At 36.3% G+C, this 25,682-nt stretch overlaps 2 protein-coding genes across 3 annotated transcripts; one reads left to right on the forward strand and one right to left on the reverse strand.

Moving 5' to 3' along the window:
• Positions 1 to 14,998: 14,998 nt before the first annotated feature.
• LOC101740615 (protein crossbronx homolog) lies at positions 14,999 to 17,314 on the forward strand. 2 transcript variants are annotated; one of them, XM_021352963.3, is made up of 5 exons: positions 14,999 to 15,578; positions 15,659 to 15,723; positions 15,798 to 15,898; positions 16,382 to 16,569; positions 16,817 to 17,314. In XM_021352963.3, exons 1-5 carry the CDS (start codon positions 15,496 to 15,498, stop codon positions 16,821 to 16,823), a joined length of 444 nt encoding a protein of 147 aa, XP_021208638.1. In that variant the 5' UTR covers positions 14,999 to 15,495; the 3' UTR covers positions 16,824 to 17,314. The 2 variants fall into 2 exon arrangements, with proteins under 2 accessions (XP_021208638.1, XP_004933709.1); XM_004933652.4 differs by having other exon boundaries at positions 15,005 to 15,578; positions 16,653 to 17,314.
• LOC101740986 (UPF0598 protein CG30010) lies at positions 17,301 to 19,458 on the reverse strand. The gene is made up of 3 exons (XM_062668221.1): positions 19,018 to 19,458; positions 17,890 to 18,555; positions 17,301 to 17,816 (listed from the first exon to the last, which is right to left on the reverse strand). Exons 2-3 carry the CDS (start codon positions 18,037 to 18,039, stop codon positions 17,304 to 17,306), a joined length of 663 nt encoding a protein of 220 aa, XP_062524205.1. The 5' UTR covers positions 18,040 to 18,555; positions 19,018 to 19,458; the 3' UTR covers positions 17,301 to 17,303.
• Positions 19,459 to 25,682: the final 6,224 nt, after the last annotated feature.

Consider the following 25,682-nt stretch of genomic DNA (forward strand, 5'->3'; position numbering starts at 1 on the left):
TTTCCAGTTTCACCAGGACAGATGGGCGAGCAAAGGCTCAGCCAGGAGAGGTGGAATTTGCTAACAGCTGCCTGAGCGCCTCCGAAGGAGACTTAACAACTCAAGAGCAGCTGCTTCGCGAATGAATCTACTACCAGATCGTAATCACGACCTGCTGAGAGCATCCGGCGAGAAACTCGGCGAGCTGATGCATGGGTTAGGTTGCAAGTCGAACTCTTTGTCGAGTTCGACAAATACGGTTACCGGGGTTCCTAAGCTTGCTCCTAGAGTTAGAGCTGAAGGCGTCTAATGCAATGGTTATATGAGTCGTCTATTATCAAAGCCGGCAATCTGACTTTTGAATAATATTGGTAAATCAGAAAAACGAATTATTGACTTTGTATTCCATTGGCAGTCACAAAACTCTTCGGAACGACATCTTAGATAAATAACAGGTTAACTATTAACCTTTATTTAGTGAAGGTTTTGAACCGTATTCTTTGAAGGAGACGATTATATTCAAATCAATCTGTATTGACATATCAATAACATTTTTTTGTCCAAATGCACAGATTGCCACCTTTGATAACAGACGACTCATATATTGGATCTGACTGATCCGTAAGTACGTGTATGGGACAACCCTTTAGGCTACTAGCGAATAAGTAGGAAAAATAAAATCTTCTCGAATAGCAAACTGCGTTGTATTCAGTGCGTATGTTAATTAATAATAATAATAAATTATAATTATAGTTAATAATAAATATAATAAAATAAATAATAATAATTAACATACACACTATAACACTTTATTTAACACCATATGTACAGAGTAAGCATATAAAACAAATAATAGTCGGTGACAAATTACCGGCCTTATCGCTGATAGCGATCTCTTCCAGGCAACCTTGCAGGGAGAGGAATAAGCTAACTGGACGGTGCTATATCTTAATAAACTTACATAAATGTATGTACTTATATACACATGTGAAAAATAAATACAATATAAGATAGACTTACATACGATTAACTACAAATAAATACTAAAAATATGCAAGTAAACACAGAATAAGTAGCAACTTGTACAATTATATCGTAGGAGCCATATTATTGTGCAAATTAGTGCGATTTTAATCTGAACTTGCAAATTTCCGGCGAGGACGATTGTTTGATGCTTAAAGGTAGTGCATTCCATAAACGGACTGCTTCAACCGTAAAGGAATGGTCATAAAATGACGTCCCATGAGCCGGAAACTTCAGCATTAAGTTCTCCGATGACCAAGTGAATGGGAGTTTGCAATAGGTAGGAAATCAAAACGTTCCTGAAGGTAGCGCGGGGACGAGGAATTAAACAGGACACTGTAAAGAAGAGACAATATATGAACATGCCGGCGATAACCAATAGGAAGCCACTTGAGCTTAACTCGATACTCAGAGACGTGGTCATATTTGCGTAAACCAAATATAAACCTTATGATGAAATTTTGAAGACGCTCAAGTTTATTTAGTTGGGCCTCGGTTAGATCAAGATAGCTGGCGTCGGAATAATCAATAATAGGGAATAACAGAGACTGTGCAAGTGCAATTTTAGTAGATGTTGGAACAAAATTACGCAACCTACTTAAGGAATCCGCCGTGGAAAACAGTCTGCGATTGACTGACATCAGTTGTGGTCCCCATAAGACATTGCGGTCAATGATAACACCAAGATTTTTAACGGTGTCACTAAACGGGATGTTTATCCCGTCAAGAGACAATTGGGGCAGATGTGTCCACTCGGTCCTACTGCATGTCCTTGAGCTACCAACAATTATACACTGCGTTTTTGTTGGATTCAGTTTGAAGCCGTACGCGTTACTCCACTCAGATAAGACGCGTAAGTCACTATTCATAGTTCGAATAGCATCATGTAACTGAGGGAGTGGAGCTTGGCAATACAACTGAAGATCGTCTGCATAAAGGTGGTAGGACGAAGTAAGATTACAAGATATTGAATTAATGAAAAGAGAAAACAAAAGAGGAGATAAAACGCCACCCTGAGGTACACCGGCAGATGTATTACACCAAGATGAAATCGATTCACCAAGGCAAACACACTGCCGACGTCCGTACAGGTAATCACGAAACCAATCAATCACAGTTGGAGATATGTTGAAGGAGTGAAGAACGGCAAGTAGTATGTCAAAATCAACCGTATTGAATGCATTGCTGAAGTCCAGCAGTGTCAACACAGTTAACTGACCATTCTCCATCCCTAGGCGTATGTCGTCGGTAATTTTTACCAGAGCAGTGACTGTATTATGGCCAGGACGAAAACCGGATTGAAAGGGGTTCAGGAGATCATGACTATTAAGGAAAGAACTCAACTGGTTATGGATAAGGCGTTAGAGTATTTTAGATAGGAAAGGAAGAATGGATATAGGTCGATAATCGAAAAAGGATTTAGGGTTAGGTTTTTTTGGCAGAGGTATTATCTGTGTTAATTTCTCCTGATAAACATATTCTACACAATCTATTTATACATCATTTTATCCAAATAAGTTTTTTATTCATTGCATAGATATGAGCGAACAAGCTCACGGCCCACTTGATTAAGTGGTTGATAAGTGGACTAGAGGTCCCGCAGTAGTCGAAATTCGACTATAATTAATTGGAATTGTAAGTCTGTACACTATTATGATTGTATTTTATACTTCTATAATCACAAATTTCGCCAAGACTACACTATAAAAAATATTAACAAAGACAAACAATATTTAATCTATTCTCAATTTAATATATAAATACCGGAGCCTATATAAACATCCAAATGTGAATGGCGGCTTGAGACATGAGGTCAATGTATTTTTATCGCCTATTGCTCATTTAAAATCTGAACAAAATAGGCAGAATTGTGGGGAGGTAGGTGCTTAATTGCACATTCTGTAGTTGGTGAATGGTTTATTTTTATCCCCATAAAGATTGGTAAACGTACAACTAATAAAATCGTGTTCAAACTACTAATCTGAACTTATCAATATCGACTTGCTAGTATTTACAAACGTTCATGAGCGACGGCTTACCCGATCCTGTGGACCGAATGGTAAACAGTCGACGTCGCCCTAAACGCGTCTTTACGGATTGTCCCGATCCATTAACGGTGCTTTTAGGTATCTCAAGCACCGGTCACAATCCTCGCCGAACCCGTCGCAAGCGACGAAGGACTCGACAAGTAAATTAACTCATAGACACAGCCCACTGAGCTTCTCGCCGGATCTTCTCAGTGGGTCGCGGTTCCAATCCGGTGGTAGATTCTGCGAAGCACTGCTCTCGCTAGGGCCAGTGTTAGCAACACTCCGTTTTGAGCCGCGTGAGCTCACCTACACGTCAAGGAGAAGCTGAAATAGCCTCTCAAGGCTATCTGCATAGGTAGGAAAAAAGGGACGGCTCTACTTGTCCAACGCAAGGTGGACCAATGCCGGTATACTTACTTACCTAACATCAATGGCATTAATAAAAAATGCCTTTTAGTTCAATCAAGCAATACCATTGTTGGCAAATGCAATAGCTTCGTTCGTCTAGGAGTAAAGTTGACTACAGGATCCGCTTTAAATTTCCGTTCGAAGTCAGTTTCTGTGTTTAAGATTATTGATATTAAAAGACTGGCTGTACTTATCTCGTCTCGTACGTGTGTGACATTCATAACACTGTACAAAACTAAATGTAGCACGTTTTTTATTGTTTTCCAACAGTTGAAGACTCTTGTCTCTAATGATTTACGTAAAAAATTATTGAATATATATTTAATTTTATTCTCAAAACAACGGGAGAGAACATAAAAAGATTTTAATGACTCTTTTCCGTTCCAATTTATAGCACGTATTAACGGGCGCATCGAAGCAAATATAGGGTGGTGCATCCTTCTACGCACACTAATGCCTGTGTGAATACTATTAAATGCAATTAATTAACTGTAGCGTTTCAGCATAACTGATCATGCTTAACGTAATAAATATTTAGAGGGGCAACACGCGCGGAACACCTGTGCTCAGAACCCAACCCGCCCTACCCCGCCTTCGCTCGTTAAATGTAATTTACCCGGCTGAGGAAACGTTCATGTTCATGCTCGTTGAACACAGCTTAAGTCAATTATCCTTTAAAAAATTATTGTGAGCTATCTTAAAATTACTTGTATAACATATTTTTCTAAGGCAACAATTTGACGTCTGAAGGTATTAAAATGAAATCCCGATATTTTGTCAATATTTGTTGATTATACCAATGTCCTCTCTGGTTCTACCGTGAAACATGTTCTTGTTGTCATCCGATTTCAATGTTAGAATAGACGTCATTCAAACACAGTTACTATGAATTAAAACCATAACGTTATATGTCAAGGAGGGCAACATTGAAGTTGTTATTATGTCTTTGGGCTCCGTAAAATGTTAATCACTTAACATCCCTGCATAGATTATTTATCCAATTATAAAACATTGATATGCGTCTAAATCCCCATGTATTTCTTTTTATTTCAACTTCGGAGGCCATGGTCTTGAACTGCTGGAAGAAAAAAAAACTGAATGAATCTTTTAAGATTTCTTTAAGCTTTTTACGAATGTTTATTATTATGTCACGTACGATGTTATCGTAACTTTGTTATTGTGACAAACATCACCTTGACCGTTAAAATTGAGCAGGTAGTTGTAGATGATCTCTGATCGACTTCCCAAAAAAATGTAAAAATTACAATAAGTTGCGAACGCCGGATCTTGTACACAATGAACGCGTGATTTATCAGGGTATTCTTTTTGTGCAAAAAGCTTACAGGTCAGTGTCGAGCCGAAGCACCAAAAGGGCATTCCGTGTAATCCAAGTTCCGAAGCGTGGGAACTATTTGCCTCGTGTGTAACATAAATATCCAGGAGATTTAAAAACAAGTTTATTTAAATATAAACACAAACTTACTACATATTATAATTGGTAATTTCATAACAACAATAATTTCTTAAAAAGATAATAACAACAAGTAATAAATATCTATAATTGTTACAAGAACTGTCAAAAAAACAACGAATTACATTAGTACAGTTTTAATTGAAAACGAATCGATAAAAATTGTGGGGACACTAAAGCGAGTGGGCGAATAGTAGGGTCATATCTATGGTAGGGTCGTATGGGGATGAGCACCTGATGATCTCGAGATGAACGACGTGCGGCCTCAATTAGTTGAGATTATCCCGCACGTGTCGGATTACGAATTTAAAAGCATCAAAAATCGTTTTTGTTTGCTAACGAATGCAGACGCGCGACAACCGTCACGACTATAAACAATAAATATCGTTCAGTAGAAATGGCTATAGCATTATTATTATGCGTCAAATTAAATACTCACTGTACTTTAGTGTCTATGGCATTAACTTACAAAATTAACAATTCAAATTTATCAGTTATTAAAAATCATCATTGATTTCTTTATTTAAATTATAAATCAGTCGGACTATTTAAAAAACGTCTGACGACATGACTGCACTAATTTTAGTGGACCGTATAATCTTTTTATTACTAACAAGCAGTTAATAATGTTTTATGCACGAACCTATAACGAGTTTTATGACATCTGCTTTCTTCGAAGAAAACAGACGTTAATTCAAGGAAACATATGGATGTACCGAATGGCGCTACTCGGTTTCAAAGTGCCGCTGGCTCCCTGTCTGCCATAAACTCGAACATTTGATGTATCTGCTGCAGTTTGGTAATTTAGTCGTGTAGTATAAACAAATAGCTTTATTTGTTTTTATGAGTTCAAAAGATTCGAAAACTTCCTTGATTCATGTTGATTTAGCTAAGAATTTGATATATTATTTTAGAATAATTGAAGTAAAAACTGAATTTTGATCAAAAAGCCTTTTTTTATTCCACTAGCTACGAGCGAACGCTCTACTATTATAGTATTAAATTTTTACAAGAACCTACGCTCACATTATATTGTAAAACAAGCGACCCACTGTTCAAAACAGTGCCCACGGCTACTTCACGGCAGAAATCGCCTGGATTGTAATAATACCCACCTATTCGGGCTCACATGACGCCGCACCGCCAGTCATTTATATTATTTTTTTAATGTCTTAAAATCACCAGTTGAGAAAAAATATTATATTTAGTTTTAAATATTTATTATTTATTATGTAGAATCGGTTGATACAAAATAGTCTGGAGATCAGTTTCGAGGGAATTTTTTCATGATACGATGTTATTTATTCATCGTGGGAGCCACCCGTAAAAATATCTTGGGCGTCTTTGAAAAATTGCTACGATTGGAAGTTCGACACAGTCGCATTACTGAGTGTAGGTACATCGGAAGAATTACCCTTTAAACTATGGTCGCTTCTAAACTGCAAAATAGTTTTGTGTAAAAACATATCTAAGCAATAGCAGGGCATGAAATATATATCCGAGGCAAAATCTACCAACAACGACGATTTTCAAACCTTGTTGGAAGAACGATATGTCATAATTAAACACTATAACTTTCTAGCACGGTGATGGGTGGTGCTGTTATGAACATAAAAAAAATTTTTTAGAGCACTTTAACATACTTTTATATTATATCTAAACAAAAGAATTAGAGAAGTATACGGTAATTATTATTATTTTTTTTCCACAGGAGAAAATCGCCGGATCCCCACCCGCGCGGCAGGTGGGGTATGTGGGAGTTGAACCTCACTAAAAACTCCTGCTGCTCACAACCGGCGCCCTAACTCGGACCGGGCCGGAGCCCAGTCGGGGCTATTGAGACGCGCCGGGACAGGGTTGACGCAGAGCACATTACATCCATCCCACCGTCCCACGGACGCCGGACCGGCGGCCGCCAGCGACACGACCACCGGTTCCCTCGTTCAGCGGGCCGAGAACCCGCCTTGATGGCGCCGCGTTACACCTTCCCCCAGAGCGGTCGTGGGAACGCGGTCTACCATCACCCGGCTTCCTACTGCGGGTGAGCGTGCAAAGCACGCCACCCCACGTCTGGGTCTCTCCCCGCACAAAACGGGTGGGACCCCTAGCTCTTAGGGGGCCAGGTCACGGATACGACCCCGGTCCCGACCCCCTGCTCGGCGGCGGCAGGTTTCTGCGTAGTGAGCAGAGCTTTGCCTCACTCGCCCCGCCGCCTCCTTCTGCGAGATGGTGCACTCGCAGAAGTCGAGCATAGCCTTCCAGGACTCATCGCCGCCAAGCATCGATGCCACGACGCCAGGCAGCGACAAGTCAGGTCCTATCTTTGCGACCAGGACACGGCGCCGCACCTCCCAAGCGGGGCAGACAGCGAGCGTATGCTCCGCCGTGTCCAGGTCGTGTTCACAATGGTGACACCCCGTCGTCGGCTCAGCCCCTATCCGGTGCAGGTACTTCCCGAAGCATCCGTGCCCGGTCAGCACCTGCACCAGACGAAAGGTGAGACGTCCTTCGCCACGATTCACCCAGTCATCAAAGACTGGGTAAACCACCCCTACGGTCCGTAGCCCCCACGTGGGGTTGACCAATCGCCTCGACACGGTAATTATGTAAATGTTTTTCACTTGAATTAAGAGCTATATCTACCTACGATTATTCAGTCTAAATATACTTAGTTAAGTACACCGTACACACCTTTTGTATCTCTTTCAGAATTTCTGTAGATAAAACGGCTTTCTGGAAGAGATCGCTTTTACCGATAAGACCGCCTATTGTACAATTATACCTGCCTGTGGACTGTTTTTCAATGTAAATTGTGTTTTGGTGTGATATAAAGTACTATCTCCCTATCTCTCTCTCTGTTATACAGAGTTCCTAAACAAAATTCTTGATGACCTATGTCAACGCGGAAATCTCTGAAATTTTATTCAAACAGAAATACGTAATACTTGAGTTACCTACCTTGAGAGAAATATTATGTGAAGTTTTCTATGAGAGATCCGTCGAGCGGGGGCCAGGGAGGCGGATCTCGCCCAAGCCCTGGCCCTCCTAAGTGTTTCGGGTCCCCCTCACATGTCGGTCTGGGGACCGGCGAGGGAGGCCCAAGAAGACGTCGTGCAAGCTGCTCTGCACGCGTTTTACGCAAGAGCATCCGGGTGATGGAAGGCCGGCTATCCTCGACCCACGCTGGTTCTGGCCCAGCGGGGTATTCCGTAGGGTAACCCACTCTAACCGGCGCCATCTAGGCGGGCTTCGGACAGTCTGCCGACCGAGAGGGCTGGTGGTCGTGGCGCCGACGACCGCCAGTCCGGCGTCCCGAGGGGGAGGGTGATGGGAGAGATGTGCTCCGCACTAAACGCTTCACTTTCCCCCCTTTGCCTTGTCATGAGTTCTGTCTCATGCGAGGTTTGGACGTTGGTTGTTGAGCGACAGGAGGTTTTAGTCAGTTCGACTCTGACATACCTACCCCGCCCAGTATCCCCAGAAAAGGGCGGAAATCCGGCGATTTCCTCCTGACCAAAAAAAAAAAAAAAAGAGAGGTAAATAAAAATGTCACATTTCACTAATGCTATGCAATGCAACAAAGCAAAGCACATGCAAGCTATTAGCAAAACAGCCTGTCGTTAATTAGTATGTGATGTATGAAATGAATGAGAACAATATGATCTCTCACACTGTTATCATTCGGACTCTCATTCAAATATAGGAATGCTGATCTACAAGCTTTAAAGCTCATAATCGTTAATGAACATGGAGTAACAGCCGTCAACGTTGACTTTAACGCTCTACCTGTGCAAAATATTAGTAAGAAACTACCCGTGAACAATTACCATTCGCTTTTTTATGTTTTTAAGATTACTGAACATTGCTAACACTGTTGATAGGGGGAGTGTTTCCATCTACTAGTAATTCTGTGATACGGCAATAATGTATTTATGGTATGAACCACCATATTTAATGTAGGTACATTTAGGAGCACATTTTAGAGAAACATTACCTATGTGTTGCGTATTTTATTACTACAGTCAAAATCTGTTATAACGACATCGAAGGGACTGCTCATATTCAGTCGTAAAAACCGATAGTCGTAACAACCGGTGATGTTTAATGTGTATCGTGCAAGTACAAACAAATCGATAGGGAATTATTGGAAAAATATATTTACATAATACGCAATTTTTCTTCAATATTAATTTGTTTTCTTTTTCTTTGCGACATTTTGAAAGTTTCACGAATAACTCCACAAAGTTTTGGTGCGTCTTGTGTATAGATAAGTAATAAACTAACTGAAGAGATATGAAGAAGCGGTCTTTGACTCTACTGCATGCACGTGTTTTGTTTCTAAGAATTAGAAAAGACCCTACACTAAACTAAATCCTATTGTTTTCTTTCCTGATTTTAATAGCCATTGAAGACAAATGTGGATACCTATTCAAATTGTTTACAATACAGCTTAGCCGGTCGTTCTAACAGATCTAATTCTCCGAAATATTAGTTGAATGTGGTCGTTTTATGAGGTATGTCGTTATAAGCAATGTCGTATAAAGCAATATTTTTAATAAGGCGGTCATATGGCATTCAGCCGGGACCTTTGTTTTAGGTTATTATAACCGGCATGTTGTTATAAACGATGTCGCAGTAAACGGTTTTGACTGTATACTACAGTTAAAGACCAAAAATCGAACATGATTTTTTTCATACAACACGTAAGTAAATAAGTAAATATTGTTAGAGTAAAATGATTCGATCATAGAAGCCACAAGTATGCATCTTACATCGGTGCACTGACGTGTGAGACGAGACTGGTCGACTTACGTATCTATAAGAAACCTTAGGAAAGGGATATCATATAAAAACTGGTATGAACTACAACTCAGTGTCAAAAACAATTTGTTACTCGTACTCATTCTGTACATATGAATATAGCAATTAAACTACAGATAGGATTTCTTTGTTTACTATAGTTGTGGGACTATAAGTGTTGTATGCATTTTTCATATATTTTCATTTTTTGCATTAAATTATGAGCGAGCTCAGGTCTCACCTGGTGCTATGTGGTTATGGGAGCTAAGATCATTAAAATATGAGGTGGAAATCTAAGTAAGTTTTTATTTTTTATTGCTTAGATGTGTGGACGAGCTCACAGCCCACCTGCTGTTAAAGTGTTGTGCATCTAACAGCCGTCCCACTCTTTAAATTTGAATGCATGACTGCTTCGGGGCCGAATTAGGCAGGATGATGGTACCTCCTTTACGGACTTACAATACGTTATACCAACGCAATGGTATAATACCCAGATAACGTTGCTGCTCATTCTACGGTAAGTCCCTTAGTCGGCTATTATGCCACTTACGGGCTAAATGTCGTTCATGCATAGTAAGCTCCAGATCGCAGCCACCAACTTAGGACAATGATTCCAAAAGTGGCGCATTGATATCAACCCCACGAAAAGTACAGTCACGCTCTTCAAAAGAGGTCGCCCTCGCGACACTGTTGCTAGTATCGCGTCATCAATTAGGCGCGGTAACTACTTTGCCGCTATTAAAATCTTTGGCCAGCCCATAGCATAGGCTTCGAAGGCTAGGCTAGGCTACCTAGGCGTCACCCCCAACAGAGGGATGACATTCGGGCCCCACATTAAGTCAGTACGTGACCGAGCTGCACTCCTACTCGGCGACTCCCATGATCTGCAAGCGAAGTAAATTGTCCTTTCATAACAAGGTGACACTCTACAAAACTTGCATACGTTGTGTCATGACCTATGCAAGTTTAGCCCACTGAGTTTCTCGCTGGATCTTCTTAGTGAGTCACGTTTCCGATCCGGTGGCAAATTCTGCGAAGCACTGCTCTTGCTAGGGCCAGTGTTAGCAGCGCCTCCTGGTTTGAGCCCCGAGAGCTCACCTTCACGTCAGGGATACGCTGACATAGCCATAGATTAAAAATTTTATAAACAATATTATTACCTATTAGCTGACCCGGCAGACTTCGTAGTGCCTCAACCGATAAATAAAAGACCTAAACTTTTGTATAAAATAAACTTAAAACAAACAAAATGAATCCGTCCGACGGGGGACACATCAAAGGAAAAATAAAATTGTTATTTTTATTTAATTCCGAGTAGTTTCATATTTATCTACCTTTTAAACCTTCTCTGAACTTCCACAAATAATTTAAGACCAAAATTGGCCAAATCGGTCCAGCCGTTCTCGAGTTTTAGCGAGACTAAGGAACAGCAATTCATTTTTTTATATAAAAGAAGATAGATATATAGATTTGGTACTTTTTTGCAACATTACAGGAAGGCCATTTCAAGTTTAAAACTTAGAAAAATACAACAAAAAACTTGTTCAGCTTACTGATTGTTGATACTACTTCTACTAGTTGATTCTACTATCTGAAGTCGTCGTGGCCTGAAGGATAAGACGTCCGGTGCATTCGCATCTAGCGATGCAATGGTGTTCGAATCCCGCAGGCGGGTACCAATTTTTATAATGAAATAGGGTGCTTAACAAATGTTCACGATTGAGTTTCATGGTGAAGGAATAACATTGTGTAATAAAAATCAAACCCGCAAAATTATAATTGGCGTAATTACTGGTGGTAGGACTTCTCGTGAATCCGCGCTGGTAGGTACCACCACCCTGCCTATTTCTGCCGTGAAGCAGTAATGCGTTTCGGTTTGAAGGGTGGGGCAGCTGTTGTAACTATACTAAGACCTTAGAACTTATATCACAAGGTGCATTTACGTTGTAGATGTCTATGGGCTCCAGTAACCTCTTAACACCAGGTGGGCTGTGTGCTCGTCTACTCATCTAAGCAATAAAAAATAATAATAAAAAGTTTATTTTCAATTCCTGCCATAACTGTACTGATGCAAAGGCTGCACTGCAATCACTAGCAGCATTATTTGTTACCCGTTTGAGGGATTCGTTAGGAATTTTGTTACCATTCTGAATAAAAATATAAAAAGCCTATTAAAAAAAAATCTTTTTTTTTCCTTATTTTTAATTTAAATTTCGAGACTAGACCGAGACGAGTCTTCTTTTTATCGAGACGAGGCAGAGATGAGAATGAAAATTCTACATTTTTTCGAGTTCGTCGTCTCATGCTCAGCTCTAACAAGGACGGTGGAACTACCTATACGAGCCGTATTAGCTGTATGTTTATAGGTCTTATGTATTAATAATATTTTGATTCCACGTCTAACTTTATTTGATGGTACCCACAAGTAACTTTATAAAAAATGATAACTTAAATGGGTATCTCTCATGGGCAGCTCTGTGGGGAACAAATATTAAACGCTATTATTTTATAGATTAGTGTCCATAAATAATTATAAAGCGTTCAAGTTCATCGAAATTCAATGAAATGCCTGAAATAGCACGTAATTAAAAAAAGGGAATTTTAGACTTTAAATTTCAACGACGAACTTATAAGACGATATTATACGTAAGTATATATTATACGTAAAACTCTTGACTAAACGTTTGACACTGTTTTTTTTTTTAAAAAGACCTAGCGGACGCTTCTCAAAAAAACCGTATTTTTTTCTTTCTAAAACTGGTGCATCACTAGCGTGCAGTTATAACAACACCTAAAGAAAGTGTGTTACCGTACAATGGGGTAAATAGGGACAAAATCGACCTTCAGATTGAATTTTAAAATAGTTCCAATTAAATAGTCACTGCTCAACCAAAGAAATAAGTTGAGTCTTGAACGTACCTAGGTGATAAAAACCGTTACATTATTTTAATTATTCATTTTAAAGAAATAATCGGTAAAATAATGGCCGTCCCAATTTACCCAGCGTCCGGGGTAAATTGACACGGTTAAGGGTTAAATTGGGATATTTGTAAGGGTTGTCAACTCGCAGTACTGCGATATATAGGTAGGTGCCATATAATTATTTATATGGACCGAAATGATGAATACAATCCATAATTTAAGCACAATACACAACATAGTGTAAATTAAGCTGGTTTCTATTCCGAAGCGATGTGACGTGAATGATAATCAATAATAAATTGATCAAAAAAAGTATGTGCATGTTATATTTTAGAAAATTATTATTTAATTTCCTTAAAAATCACAACTCTGAAACAAAATGATAAAATAGAATAAAAAATAGAAAACAAAAGGACTGGAAATGCAATAATACAATTTTATTTAATCAACATTTTCAAAATAATCTTTGAGCAAGAGTAAGATATCAGGTGAATAAGATAAAAAAACAGCTTTATCTGATTACTGCCAATAATAACAAAAATAAAAGAAATTCTTTCTAAGCTAAATAACTAAACTCAATTAATTCACTCACTCATAATTGGATATCTCGGATTTTTAATTAATGTTACATTTAAAATCTGAGGCCTGTTTTTATTTGTGTGTGCGTTTTGAATGTTAACAAAATCATGATTCGACGCCTGAAATAACAAAAGTTTTGATTCGTTTGAGTTCTTTTAACTTTTAATTTTTTTTATTGCTATAAAGAACATACGACCGGGCAGATATTACAAGGTAAATGTCGCGAAAAAAAAGTAATTATATATATACTTTTCTTTTACCTATAATACTTACATAAACTAACTGATAAACACATTAACCTTCTTTACATCACGCAATTAAGTGATAGTATAGGCTAAAAAATCTATTATAAGATATCAGTGACAACCCTAACAAGCCATCCCTATTTTGTCTTTTGGCGTTCCAATTTTGTGTTTTCTCGTCCCTAATTTTTCCAGTCTCGTTCCCAATTACCCTACATACGTCCCAATTTTCCCCAAAAAGAAAGGAAAAAATATATATTTTTTATTTTGTCGAAATATTGTATTTAAAATAAGAATATTGCAACTTACCGTTTGTTGTGGTATTTCCAGGTGTATTAAAAACTTATATAAACTGTGATCTTATTGAAAAAACAACGATAATATTACTTTTTTTAAAAGTTCTTTAAGCTGTTTTAAAACGCACTTTTCAACCACTATTTTCAATTTAATTTGACGAATTTTTGGGACCAACTTAACTCATATTTAGTACTTCCATAGTTAACTTGGTTTTTCTTCTATACATTGATAAATATTAACATAAACAAAATTAGGTAGATTCCGTGCTACAAGTACTTTGAGAATCTTCCGCAGGTTTGTCCCAATTTACCCCAGGATCCCAATTTACCCCATGTCATGGTATCTGTGACACCTTTAAAATATTAAACATGCGAGACTTTTTGGCGGGAACGCGAGGAGTGCAGTTGTGTGATTTGTTTTATTTTGTCTATTTAGTGTTTCTTCGGGTTTAAATGTGTAATAATGGTGGTTTATTAACTGTTTAATATCTGTGAAAGTGCACAAATGTGGGAAAATGAAACAAAGCTGCTGGACGTATCTTCTCGGGTTCTTCCAAAAAGTCCACTGAAAAAATCTCAGTAAATGACCACCATTTTACTGCGATTATATATCATCCCATATCATCTCATTAAATTTCATCCCAGTTGATTAATGTTTCAAATCAATCATCTTCATTTCATTTCACTCCATATTATCATTTTTCATAAAATTAAGAATATAAATTAAAATAAGACATGACTTAAAGGTCTTAGTTACCAGGTCATAAAATCTCTTAAAAAAAAATTAAACATGCGACTTTTTGGCGGGAACGCGAGGAGTGAAGTTGTGTGATTTGTTTTATTTTGTCTATTTAGTGTTTCTTCAGGTTTAAATGTGTAATAACGGTGGTTTATTAACTGTTTAATATCTGTGAAAGTGCACAAATGTGGGAAAATGAAACAAAGCTGCTGGACGTAACTTCTCGGGTTCCTCCAAGAAGTCCACTGAAAAAATCTCAGTAAATGACCACCATTTTACTGCGATTATATTTCATCCCATATCATCTCATTTCATCAAATTTCATCCCAGTTGATTAATGTTTCAAATTAATCATCTTCATTTCATTTCACTCCATATTATCATTTTTCATAAAATTAAGAATATAAAGTAAAATAAGACATGACTTAAAGGTCTTAGTTACCAGGTCATAAAATCTCTTAAAAAAAAAATTAAACATGCGGACTTTTTGGCGGGAACGCGAGGAGTAAAGTTGTGTGATTTGTTTTATTTTGTCTATTTAGTGTTTCTTCGGGTTTAAATGTGTAATAATGGTGGTTTTAATTAACTGTTTAATATCTGTGAAAGTGCACAAATGTGGGAAAATGAAACAAAGCCGCTGGACGTAACTTCTCGGGATCCTCCAAAAAGTCCACTGAAAAAATCTTAGTAAATGACCACCATTTACTGAGATAATATTTCATCCCATTTCATTTCATTTCATGCCATGTTTCATATTAATCAACTTTATTTAATAATATCAGTTTTCACATTAAAACGTCTTCATTAAAATTAAAACAAGACTTGACTTAAGGGTCTTAGTTACCAGGTCATAAAATCACTTTAAAAAAATATAACATGCGCCAAATAGGAGTAATTTACATAGTTCTCTAATTTTTTATTCATAATAATAATATTGCGCCCACCAAGAACGGCGTAATTTTGATAGTTTATTAGATATTAACATAGGAAATTTTAAACACAAATAATGACTGAAGAGAGTGCTAGTAATAAAGAAACCCGAGAACTTTATTCTATGCTTCACCAAGAGTATACAATAATGACAGAATAGTAAGTCAAAATGAAGTTTCATAATGTATGTACTAAAAACAAAATAAAAACAAACATTTACCCGAAATATATTGTTACAGCCGTATGTTGCAAACAGAAAATTTACGTGGAATCTATGTTATACCTTCTTATGAGAGTTCATTTCGTAAGTAAATGAAAAAGCTTGTCAATGCTAACCATGTTGCATAAATTCTCTTTTTACAAACAAAAATGTTTCAGTTTGGTACGGCGTGATTTTTGTTCGATCTGGTCTCTACGAAGGAGGTGTATTTAGATTTACAATTACATTGCCTGAAAAATTTCCAGACGATGAAACACCTGTAAGTTTCCAAATGAATAACTTTCGTTTAATAAGAGTACCCTGGGAAAGGTTTTGAAATTTGTTAGATTTGACCATATCTCGCATGTTGAATATTACCAATATACCTTAATAAAAAAAAAAACAATACAGCCGGCTCTAATTATAGAAGTCTCAAATTTTAATGCAATTTAGTTTATCATATAACATTTCATAGGTCCCTTGCTGATCTCGATATAATTTGTAAAGTATACAGTAAAAAAAACTAAATAATATTTAACTATCAACCATTTATCAAGTGATGATTACAACAAATAAATAAAAAAACAAAAGTGAATATTTATATATTTGATTTTTTATATAAATAGTCTTGTAGTTTTAATCTAATATTTATTCAAATATTATTATAAATTTATCTAACAGAAATAAAACTAGAATATGTAAATAATAAATGTGTAGCCCCTATGAGTCCTAATTTTGATTATGGTTACTTATTTTTCATTAGGTTTTGACTTTTGTGTCAAACTTATATCATCCTGCTATTGACGCAAGCACTGGCCTTTTAAGTCTGAGAGAAGTGTTTCCAATGTGGGACAAAAAGCGTGACCATGTCTGGCAAATACTCAAATATTTACATATAATATTTGATAATTTAAGCATCAAGGTACCTGCCAATACTGAAGCAGCATGTATGTGAGTAAATATTTGTTTATGCAATTCATGTCAATTATGTTAAACTAAACTACATGTCTTAAACTTAAATTATGGGATTACAGGTACAAAACAAATCGAAAATTCTTTATGCAAAAAGTTAGAGAATGCGTTGTTACTAGCATAGATCACATATATGATGATCCACCTACAGAAGACAAACATTATATAACTTTTAAACCTTATGATCCTGATATACATGAAAAAGCAAAGGACATAATGCTTACAGCTTTTAAACCAACTGAAGGAGCCACTCAAGGGATGTCATGGGTTCAACAAGGATGCTACCAACCATTTTCAAAAGAAGAAACAATGTCATAGCCTTTACTGTTTTATCTAGTACTATTAAAAATAGCCATTACCCCTGTGATATTGACAAACAAGAAAAATTGAATAAAGAAGTGAATAAGAACTATCTAAGTAGTTCGAAGATATGGGACAAATGTGTATAAGAAATGAGATTTCAAAAAGACTGTGTGTAAATATATCGCCTTGTGGTAAGTCTATGCCATCTATAAGCCCCCATCATTACTAAACTCCCAAGTGGGTTTTTGGCTTAACAACCTCTAAAAACCCTTTAAACATTGTAATAAATATATTATGGTAACAATTATTTACAATAAGTGAGTAAGTGATACACTTGATACTTTATTTAAGATTGTTATCTAGAATGTTTAGTTTAACAAACAATACATAAATCAAAAACAAATAAAAACTTAGTTTCCAACACTGTTTATTTTTAAATTAAATCTTTTAACATTTTCATCAAACCAATTCAAATCTAATTCATATTTTTTATTGTGCCACGTCAGATGAGTGGGTGGTCTCGTGTCTCCATTGTGAAATTCAAAATACTTACTTAATTCTATAGCTAGCTTAGATTTAATCAATCCCACACCTCCAAATTTTTCTTCAGCTACATGGTACACTCTGCCAGTTAATGGCAGCATATAAACTTTATCAGGGATAAACACTGTTCGTAATAGGTCACCGGCATATCCATAACTAAGAAAATCTACATTGTCTTCATGAAATATATGTGTAAACACTATTGGTAAATCATCACATCTGATATAATTACGCTCTCTTCCACAATGAGACACAAAAGGAAATTCTGCTTCATATTTGCCAGTTTTATTTAGTCTGATCCGTTTAAAAAAGAATTCTAGGAATTTCTTTTCTTTGAAACATGAAGTAAAATTTTTTATCCTAGCGTCATCTAAAAATAGCTGAAAAGAAAAAGAACTGCAATAACACTTTTATTTTCAATTTAATACACATAAAATTAAACTCCACACCTACCATGCCTTGATGATCAATATAATAAAAGTATTCTCTGATTTTCGGTTCAGGTTCCTGACCCTGAACATAGTGAAGGCTTTTCTTTTGCGAACAAATCTGTGGTATTATGTCTGTGATTTTAGCAATCTTTATCATATTACGTTGCATCATTGTTGAACTTAAACGACCCCTAAATAAAATTGTTTTTAAATATTTTTACAAACAATAACTTTGACTTACTTTACTAACTACTTAAACTTTAAACCACGATAATAAGCACATAATTAAGTGATATTAAGATAGGCACTTTCTTGAACAGTATAAAATTACGACGCAAATATGGTTGGTAGGTTGGTACAAAGTACAAATTCTATAGTGTTTAAACTATGGATGCATGTACAATATCATATTACTATAGGTCTATGTTATATAATATATAAACTTATGATTAATTGTTAAAAAAATCGTGCATCATTTGCTAAAGATGTTGCAATGACTATATTTGAAAAAAAAAACCATGGGTGGGTAGGTAATAACCTAAACGTTTCACAAAGTATGACAATCAGAAATCGATTCATCATAGAATCGATTTTTGACCAAGAAGTTTAGCAGTCAAAAGGCTAAACAAAACTTTAAAATCAGCTGTTGGTCGCGGCTACGTCCCGCCCATTTGGTCAATGTGGTTTCCTGTAAAAATGAAATGGTTTTTTAACAGTTAGGTAGCGCCAGTCTCCTAGCTTATAACTATTACTTTAATCATCTCAATCCATTCCTCGTTGCGACGTAAACGATTTACAAAGAATTAAAACCCTTTCACGATTAGAATATTATAAGTAAGGAATGTAAGGATAGAATTAGAATACACATATTTTTAAAATAATTATTTTTTATTAATTCGTCCTGGTAACAGTGGCATGTCAAGAAGGCAAATGGCATACTGAAAACAGAAGAACGAATGAACCGATCTAACTAGGCCACTGAGATTCTATTCTTTACTTTTCAATAAAACAGCAACATTAGATGTATTGTGTGAGTAATTTGTGTGAAAACCCTTTCACTTAATACGTCACAAACTCAATAAAGGCAAAGCTTTCTATTCCTTTCTTCTTTTCTTTTCAAATATTAAGTGTGCTATGTCTTATCGTTTACCTGTGAACGAAAATGTTCTGAAATTGCTATTGGGTTGGTTGTTAATCCATGATTTGCGTTTTGGTTGATATACTCTTCTTTTTTACTACCTCAAAAAGCAGTCCAGCATGCAGTACACCTGATGGAAAGAGGTTGGCCATCTGCGGACAATGGCAAAGCAAGGGGCACCGCAAGACAAGAAGAAAGTACACTAAAGAGAAAATATAAAAAAATATAATTGAGTATAAATACAATACTGGTACCTAGCCGTTTTAATGAATCGATTTAAATTTGACGTTTTTTGCTACGAAGGCCCTAAGTTTTAATTAATAAAATAAAAATAATTTGAATATTGCAAGTTACGATAGCTTTCTACAAAAGTTTACGGAACTGAAAAGTTATGCTAAGATAAAAGGTCGTTCTCTATAAAATCTAATTTCTAAAATTACATAAACTAATTACTGATCGTAACTTCTGATTTTTTTCCAACACCTCCGTTGATCTCTCAGTAAATTCTATTTTACCGTAAACTTACTGCATTTCATCTCATCCGACATCTAATCGGTGTGCTTTTGTCTCGTCTTGTTTCATTTAATTTTCTTTCACTTTTGATACAACAGGTATGAAATCGATTTTTCGTACAAAATCTTTGGCTGAATGGACTTAGTTTCCCGTACCTGATCGAATGACAACATTGTTTTATGGGATTTTATGACTTGGTAACTAAGACCTTTAGGTCATGTCTTATTTTAATTTATATATATTCTTATTTTTATGAAAAATTATAATATGGAGTGAAATAGTGGGATGAGAAGAAATTAAATGAAATGAGATGAGATGATGATGAAATATAATCTTAGTAAAATGGTGGTTATTTACTGAAGAATCTCAGTTAACTTTTTGGAAGATCCCGAGAAGCTACGTCCAGCAGCTTTGTTCATTTTCCCAAGTTTGTGCTCTTTCACAAATAATAATAATAATAAACCCTTTTTATTTCTGGTAAATTTACATAACTTAAAATCTATCTATGTGTTAGTTTTTTTTAAATTAATTACAAATATTAAACAGTTAATAAACCACCGTAATTACATATTTAAACTTGAAGAAACACTAAATAGACAAAATAAAACAAATCACACAACTCCACTCCTCGTGTTCCTGCCAAAAAGTCCTTTATTACGACATGATTACAACTCAATAAAATGCACAGATGTACAATACGACCGACGTAACTTGGCGAGTCCGAACTTCGCGCAGAAGGCTGCGCACAAACGTTTTTAGGAACCAAATGGTGGTATGAGCAACGTGCGCGGGGTGGAGGTTGATAGGGTGGACTAGCGGCCATAGCAATTAATTAAAACGTAAATTAAATACTTGAAAACATTGTGTTGTATATGAGAAAATATAATTCAGAATGACACCGCACATCAAAAGTAAAAAGAACATATTACAAATTCAAATATAGTGCATCATAGACAATTATACGTGGACAGCATCACGACCTTCCAACACCTTCTCCTGATGTTCACTCATGTTGCCGAGACACGTTTCTATACATGCATTAATCTTGCACAGTGTCTTTCAAATTTTACTTTTGACAATGGTTTTGTCATTACGTCAGCTAACTGAATTTCTGTGGGACAGTAGCTAATATTTATTAATCCATGCACGAAGTGTTCATGTATAAAATGGTACCGCACGTCTATGTGCTTCGACCTTTTGTTGAAGGATCCAGACTTCACAAGTTGAATCGAACTTTGGTTATCAACATGTAGATTTATTTTTATGTCCAAACCGGTTATTTCCTGTAATAGAGATTTGAGATACAATGCCTCTTTGCAACAGTCGGCTGCGGCTATGTACTCGGCTTCAGTCGACGATAGCGCTACTATAGGCTGCCTCTTGGATGCCCATGATATTGGTCCATCGGCTATCATTAGCACGGAACCAGAAGTGCTTCTTCTCGTCAATGGGTCTCCAGCATAATCCGAGTCGCTGTAAGCATCGATGCTCTCTATCGGTTTGTTTCGTTTGAATAAAATGCCTTTATGTTTGGTTCCCACTAAATATTTGAATATTTTCTTCACTTTTGTAACGTCTTCTCTAGTGGGGTTTTCGACCTTCCTGCTAACTACATTGACCGCTTGTGCGATATCTGGTCTGGTTCTGGTAGACAGGTACAATAAACTTCCCACTGCTTCCCTATAGGGATATTCCTTCTCCTGGGCAGTTTCCTGTATCGACTTTGAATCGCTACTTGCGGGCGTGTCACAAGGTTTGGCATTTTTCATGTTGTATTTTTCCAGTACGTCATTTATGTAGGATCTCTGAGTAAGAATTATTCCTTCTTTTGAGTTTTTTATTTCCATACCCAGATAAGTACTTGGATTTTCATTCTTTTTCATTTGAAATTTGGTTTCAAGTTTCTTCAAAATAGCTTCGATCTTTTTCTTATCTTTTCCTAGGACAAGTCCATCATCAACGAATAGTCCGATTATTATTGACTTATCTTCGTTTATGAAAACGCATCGATCTGTTTTGATTGTCTTGAATCCCAAATCAAACATCGCTTGGGTAAAAGTTTTGTTCCATGTAAATGGAGCTTGTTTTAATCCGTACAAAGATTTTTTTAATCGGCAAACTACTTCAGTAGTATTGCAGTTAGTCTCATAGCCAACAGGCAATTTCATATAAACTTCATCTGATAACTCTCCGTATAAGAAAGCTGTCTTGATGTCAAATGTCATGAAGTAGTAAGATTTAGATGCGGCAATTGCTAATAAAGTTTTTAATGCAGATTGACTTACTACTGGGCTATAAATGTCTTCGAAATCCAGGTTTCCTTTCTGCTCGCATCCACGTACGACTAATCTAGCCTTGTACGTACCGTCATCTTTAATCCGAAATACCCATTTGTTCGACAGTATTTTTGTCCTTTGGCTTCTGACTTGTCTACTAATACCCAGGTGTTATTTTTCTGTAATGATTCCATTTCAGATTGTATCGCCTTCTCCCAATTTCGTCTGTCGGTGCCAGTCACAGCTTCTTTGTATGTTAGTAAAGAGCAGTCATAGTCGTCATTATTTTCTGACGTAAACATGGTCACGCAGCGACTTAACTCATAATCTTTGGTCCATGCTGGTGGTCTCACGTCCCTTTGTGGTCTTCCACTTGAGGGAGATGGTTCATCAACATGATCTTGACTAGAGCTAGAATAAAGGGGGTTAGGTTCCTGAAAAGGTAAGTTCTCATTAATGTTGTTTCTTTTTTCTGGAATTTCAATTTGTTCTGTTTCAGGTTCTGGAGTAAGACCTTCGCGTTTCTCAGCAGGAGTACCGCTATAATGCATCTTTTCGACTACTTTTACATCTCTGCTGATAACAACATCATTCCTTTCGGGTATATATATTCTAAAACCTTTTGTATATTCCGCATATCCCAAGAATACTCCTTCTGTCGATTTGGCTGTGAATTTTCCTCTTCGGTTTTTGTTCATCACAAACGCTCTATTTCCGAATACGTGTAGGTGATTTCCTGAGGGTGTTCGTTGTACCCATTTCTCATATGGGGAATTGCCTTTGAGAGCTCTTGCTGGGCTTCTATTTATTAAATAGTTTGCAGTGTTTACTGCTTCTGCCCAAAGTTTTGCAGGAATATTGGCATCTATCATCAGACATCTAGCTTTATCCATCAGCGACCGATTTTTTCTTTCACTCATGCCGTTTTGCTGGGGGGTATAAGGTGCAGATAGTCTTCGGCTTATACCGTTATCTTTGAGGAATTTATCAAACGCTTTAGACCTGTATTCGCCTCCATTATCAGTTTGTAGATTTTGAATTTTCTTCTTATGAAACAGTTCAACAAAGTTTTTATATTCCTTGAATTTATCGATTACTTCGCTCTTTTCTTTTAAGAAATATACACAGCAGTATCTTGTATAATCGTCAATAAATGTTACGAAATACTTTGATCCGGCCATTGATTCGTTCTCAAATGGGCCACACACGTCACTGTGAATTATCTGGAGCACTTCGGTAGAGATTATTTGTCCATGGCTTTGGAATGGTAGAGTGGAAAATTTTCCTTTGATACAAGTCTCACAGGTACCCAAAGTTTTTTCTTTAAAGTCGAGTCCTCGCATCATTTTATTTTTAATCATTTCTTTTAGGTCTCTTTCATTGATGTGACCTAATTTCTTGTGCCATTTCATAATTTCGCTTTCATCACTAGGTGCGAAGTTTGCTGTCTCTTCCGGTTTATCAAATTCAAGATAGTATAATCCATTTCTTCTGTTAGCTTTTAATACAGTTTTTCCGCCTTTTATGACACTGGCTTGTTCTTTTTCAAATAGAACCTTATAGCCATGATCCGTAATTTTGCTTGCAGAAATTAGATTATTCGATAAATCAGGTACATATAATGTGTCAGAAAGACTAATTTTATAGCGTCGATCCTTTGTATAAAGTTCGGCTTTTCCTTTCCCTTTAACTTTGGTCGTATGTTTATCTGAAGCTAGCTTTAGAGTGTCAGTCGCGGGGATTAAATTATGAAGTATACTTTTATCACCCGTCATATGTGACGTACAGCCACTGTCAAGATACCATAAATTGCCTTTACATTTCGATGTTCCTGTTGTTAAACAGATGTTAAATGTCTTTTCTTGACCTTTAGTTTTATTGGGGTTATTGGGTTTCTTCTTTGACCAACAAGCTTCTGTGGAATGCCCTTTCTTATTGCAATCCTTACAAAATTGTACCTTTTTCTTCGTCTTTGTGTAGAAAGCTTCTGAAGCCTGAGGTTCACTATCTTCGGTTTGCCTTCTTGCTTCGTATTCTTCTACGAATTTTATTTTTAAACTGTCAGGACTTGGTAGAACATCTCTCGACTCAATTGCCGTTCGGAAGCTATCGAAATTTGTAGGTAAACTGTACAACATCATTATACTTAATAACTCTGGATGAATTTTGACATCCATGTCTTCTAATTTACCTACTACATCCATAAAATTACTGAGATGGTCTCTCACATCTTCTTGTGGAGTCATTTTCTTTAATACTAGCTGCTTTAACAACGTAGCCTTTCTTGCCGGCCCTGAACTTTGGTGAATAGACTTAAGTTTGTCCCATACCTCCTTGGATGTATTACACCCTTTAACTTGTTTCAGTTCTGGTGGAGATATAAGTAAAATTAGCTCTGACCTTGCCTTTAAGTCTTCCTTTAGGAACGCACTCTTTTCTTCGGCAGTCGTAGTTGCCGCTATCGCTTTTGCACCACTAGCGTATTCCCACAAATCGTATCTTACGAGAATCGCCTGTGCTTGTAAGCACCAGGTATCATAGTTTGATTTTGTCAGCGATTCTATGTTTCTGATACTCGAGCTCATTTTAAATTTTTTTATTTTCTCATTTACTTACTATTTTAAATTTTAATATGCTTCTTCCATTTGCCACTAGATATTTATCGCAACCACGCTCTGCTACCACTGATAGGGTGGACTAGCGGCCATAGCAATTAAAACGTAAATTAAATACTTGAAAACATTGTGTTGTATATGAGAAAATATAATTCAGAATGACACCGCACATCAAAAGTAAAAAGAACATATTACAAATTCAAATATAGTGCATCATAGACAATTATACGTGGACAGCATCACGACCTTCCAACAGAGGTCTAGGCTAGGGATTGACTCTATGTAAACACAATCGTCCCTTTATTCAATCAAATATCGCAATCGATTTTTATCGGTTTGGAATTTATTGATTTTTGTTTATATGAGATACTGAATGAAATAGATTTACAAACATATTGAATGTTGTCGTTAGTAAACGAGACTTCATCTTTAATAAAAAAAAAACTAATAACACTTTATTTTCTTGGTTGAAAGACATAATTTAGTTGAATATCAGTTATTTATCAACAACTAGTACAATAGGGACTGTTTGTGAATATTTTAAACCTCCTATAAAATGGAATATAAATATATATTTTTATATAAATTTTAATCAATTTGAAAAAAAATCGATTAAACAATATCCTCAAACACGCATATTGGACATCCCTTTTCTTGACATCGTATAAATTCGGTAATTCTCGGTATGCGGTAATGTGTCTCACTCACACGCTAGCATTAGTGTCGTGTTCGTGTCGCTATCTCTGTCTTGAGTACGGGCGGCTACAAAAGTTTTCATTGATTTGTTATTATTATACTGTTTTTGTGTAGTGCTCAGTTTTTTGTTTAGTTTTAAGATTGTTTGTGTTTAAATTTGTTTTAGTATTAAGTGTCCCTTGGCATGTATACTATTCGTTAACAAAGATGCCACCAAAGCATAATAGTGTTTTAAATCGACGGCCGACAAACATAATTTTTGAATTTTTTTAAAAAGAAAAAGAAGAAGGCGTAAAAGATGTTGACAGTTTTATTTAGAGTTGCTAACAATTTGGTGTATCGCAACGCACAGTACAGCGGATCGCAACTGAAGGCAGTGATCGGGCTTACTTTCGAATTAATTTAATTACGTTATTTTTACCGCTTTCTGTCTTAATTTATTATTCTTTTATTATCTCTCTTTAATTTATTACGTTATTTTTATAGCTTTCTCTCTCATAGTGTTTTGATATTCATTTTATTTGTACTTGGTCCCTGTATATGGAAATTTTAATTCGTATTTTGATTTAAAAAAATG

Source organism: Bombyx mori, chromosome 4 (assembly GCF_030269925.1).
Source record: "Bombyx mori chromosome 4, ASM3026992v2".
NCBI lineage: Eukaryota > Metazoa > Arthropoda > Insecta > Lepidoptera > Bombycidae > Bombyx > Bombyx mori.

Bases quoted from the DNA above. Each gene is read 5' to 3' on its own strand.
- LOC101740615 (XM_004933652.4), top strand. From the start codon at position 15,496: ATGACTGAAGAGAGTGCTAGTAATAAAGAAACCCGAGAACTTTATTCT. The intron at 15,724-15,797 runs GTAAGTAAATGA...AAAATGTTTCAG, and splicing joins TTCTTATGAGAGTTCATTTC to TTTGGTACGGCGTGATTTTT. The intron at 15,899-16,381 runs GTAAGTTTCCAA...ATTTTTCATTAG, and splicing joins TTCCAGACGATGAAACACCT to GTTTTGACTTTTGTGTCAAA.
- LOC101740986 (XM_062668221.1), bottom strand. From the start codon at position 18,039: ATGATGCAACGTAATATGATAAAGATTGCTAAAATCACAGACATAATA. The intron at 17,817-17,889 runs GTAGGTGTGGAG...TTTTCTTTTCAG, and splicing joins ATATTGATCATCAAGGCATG to CTATTTTTAGATGACGCTAG.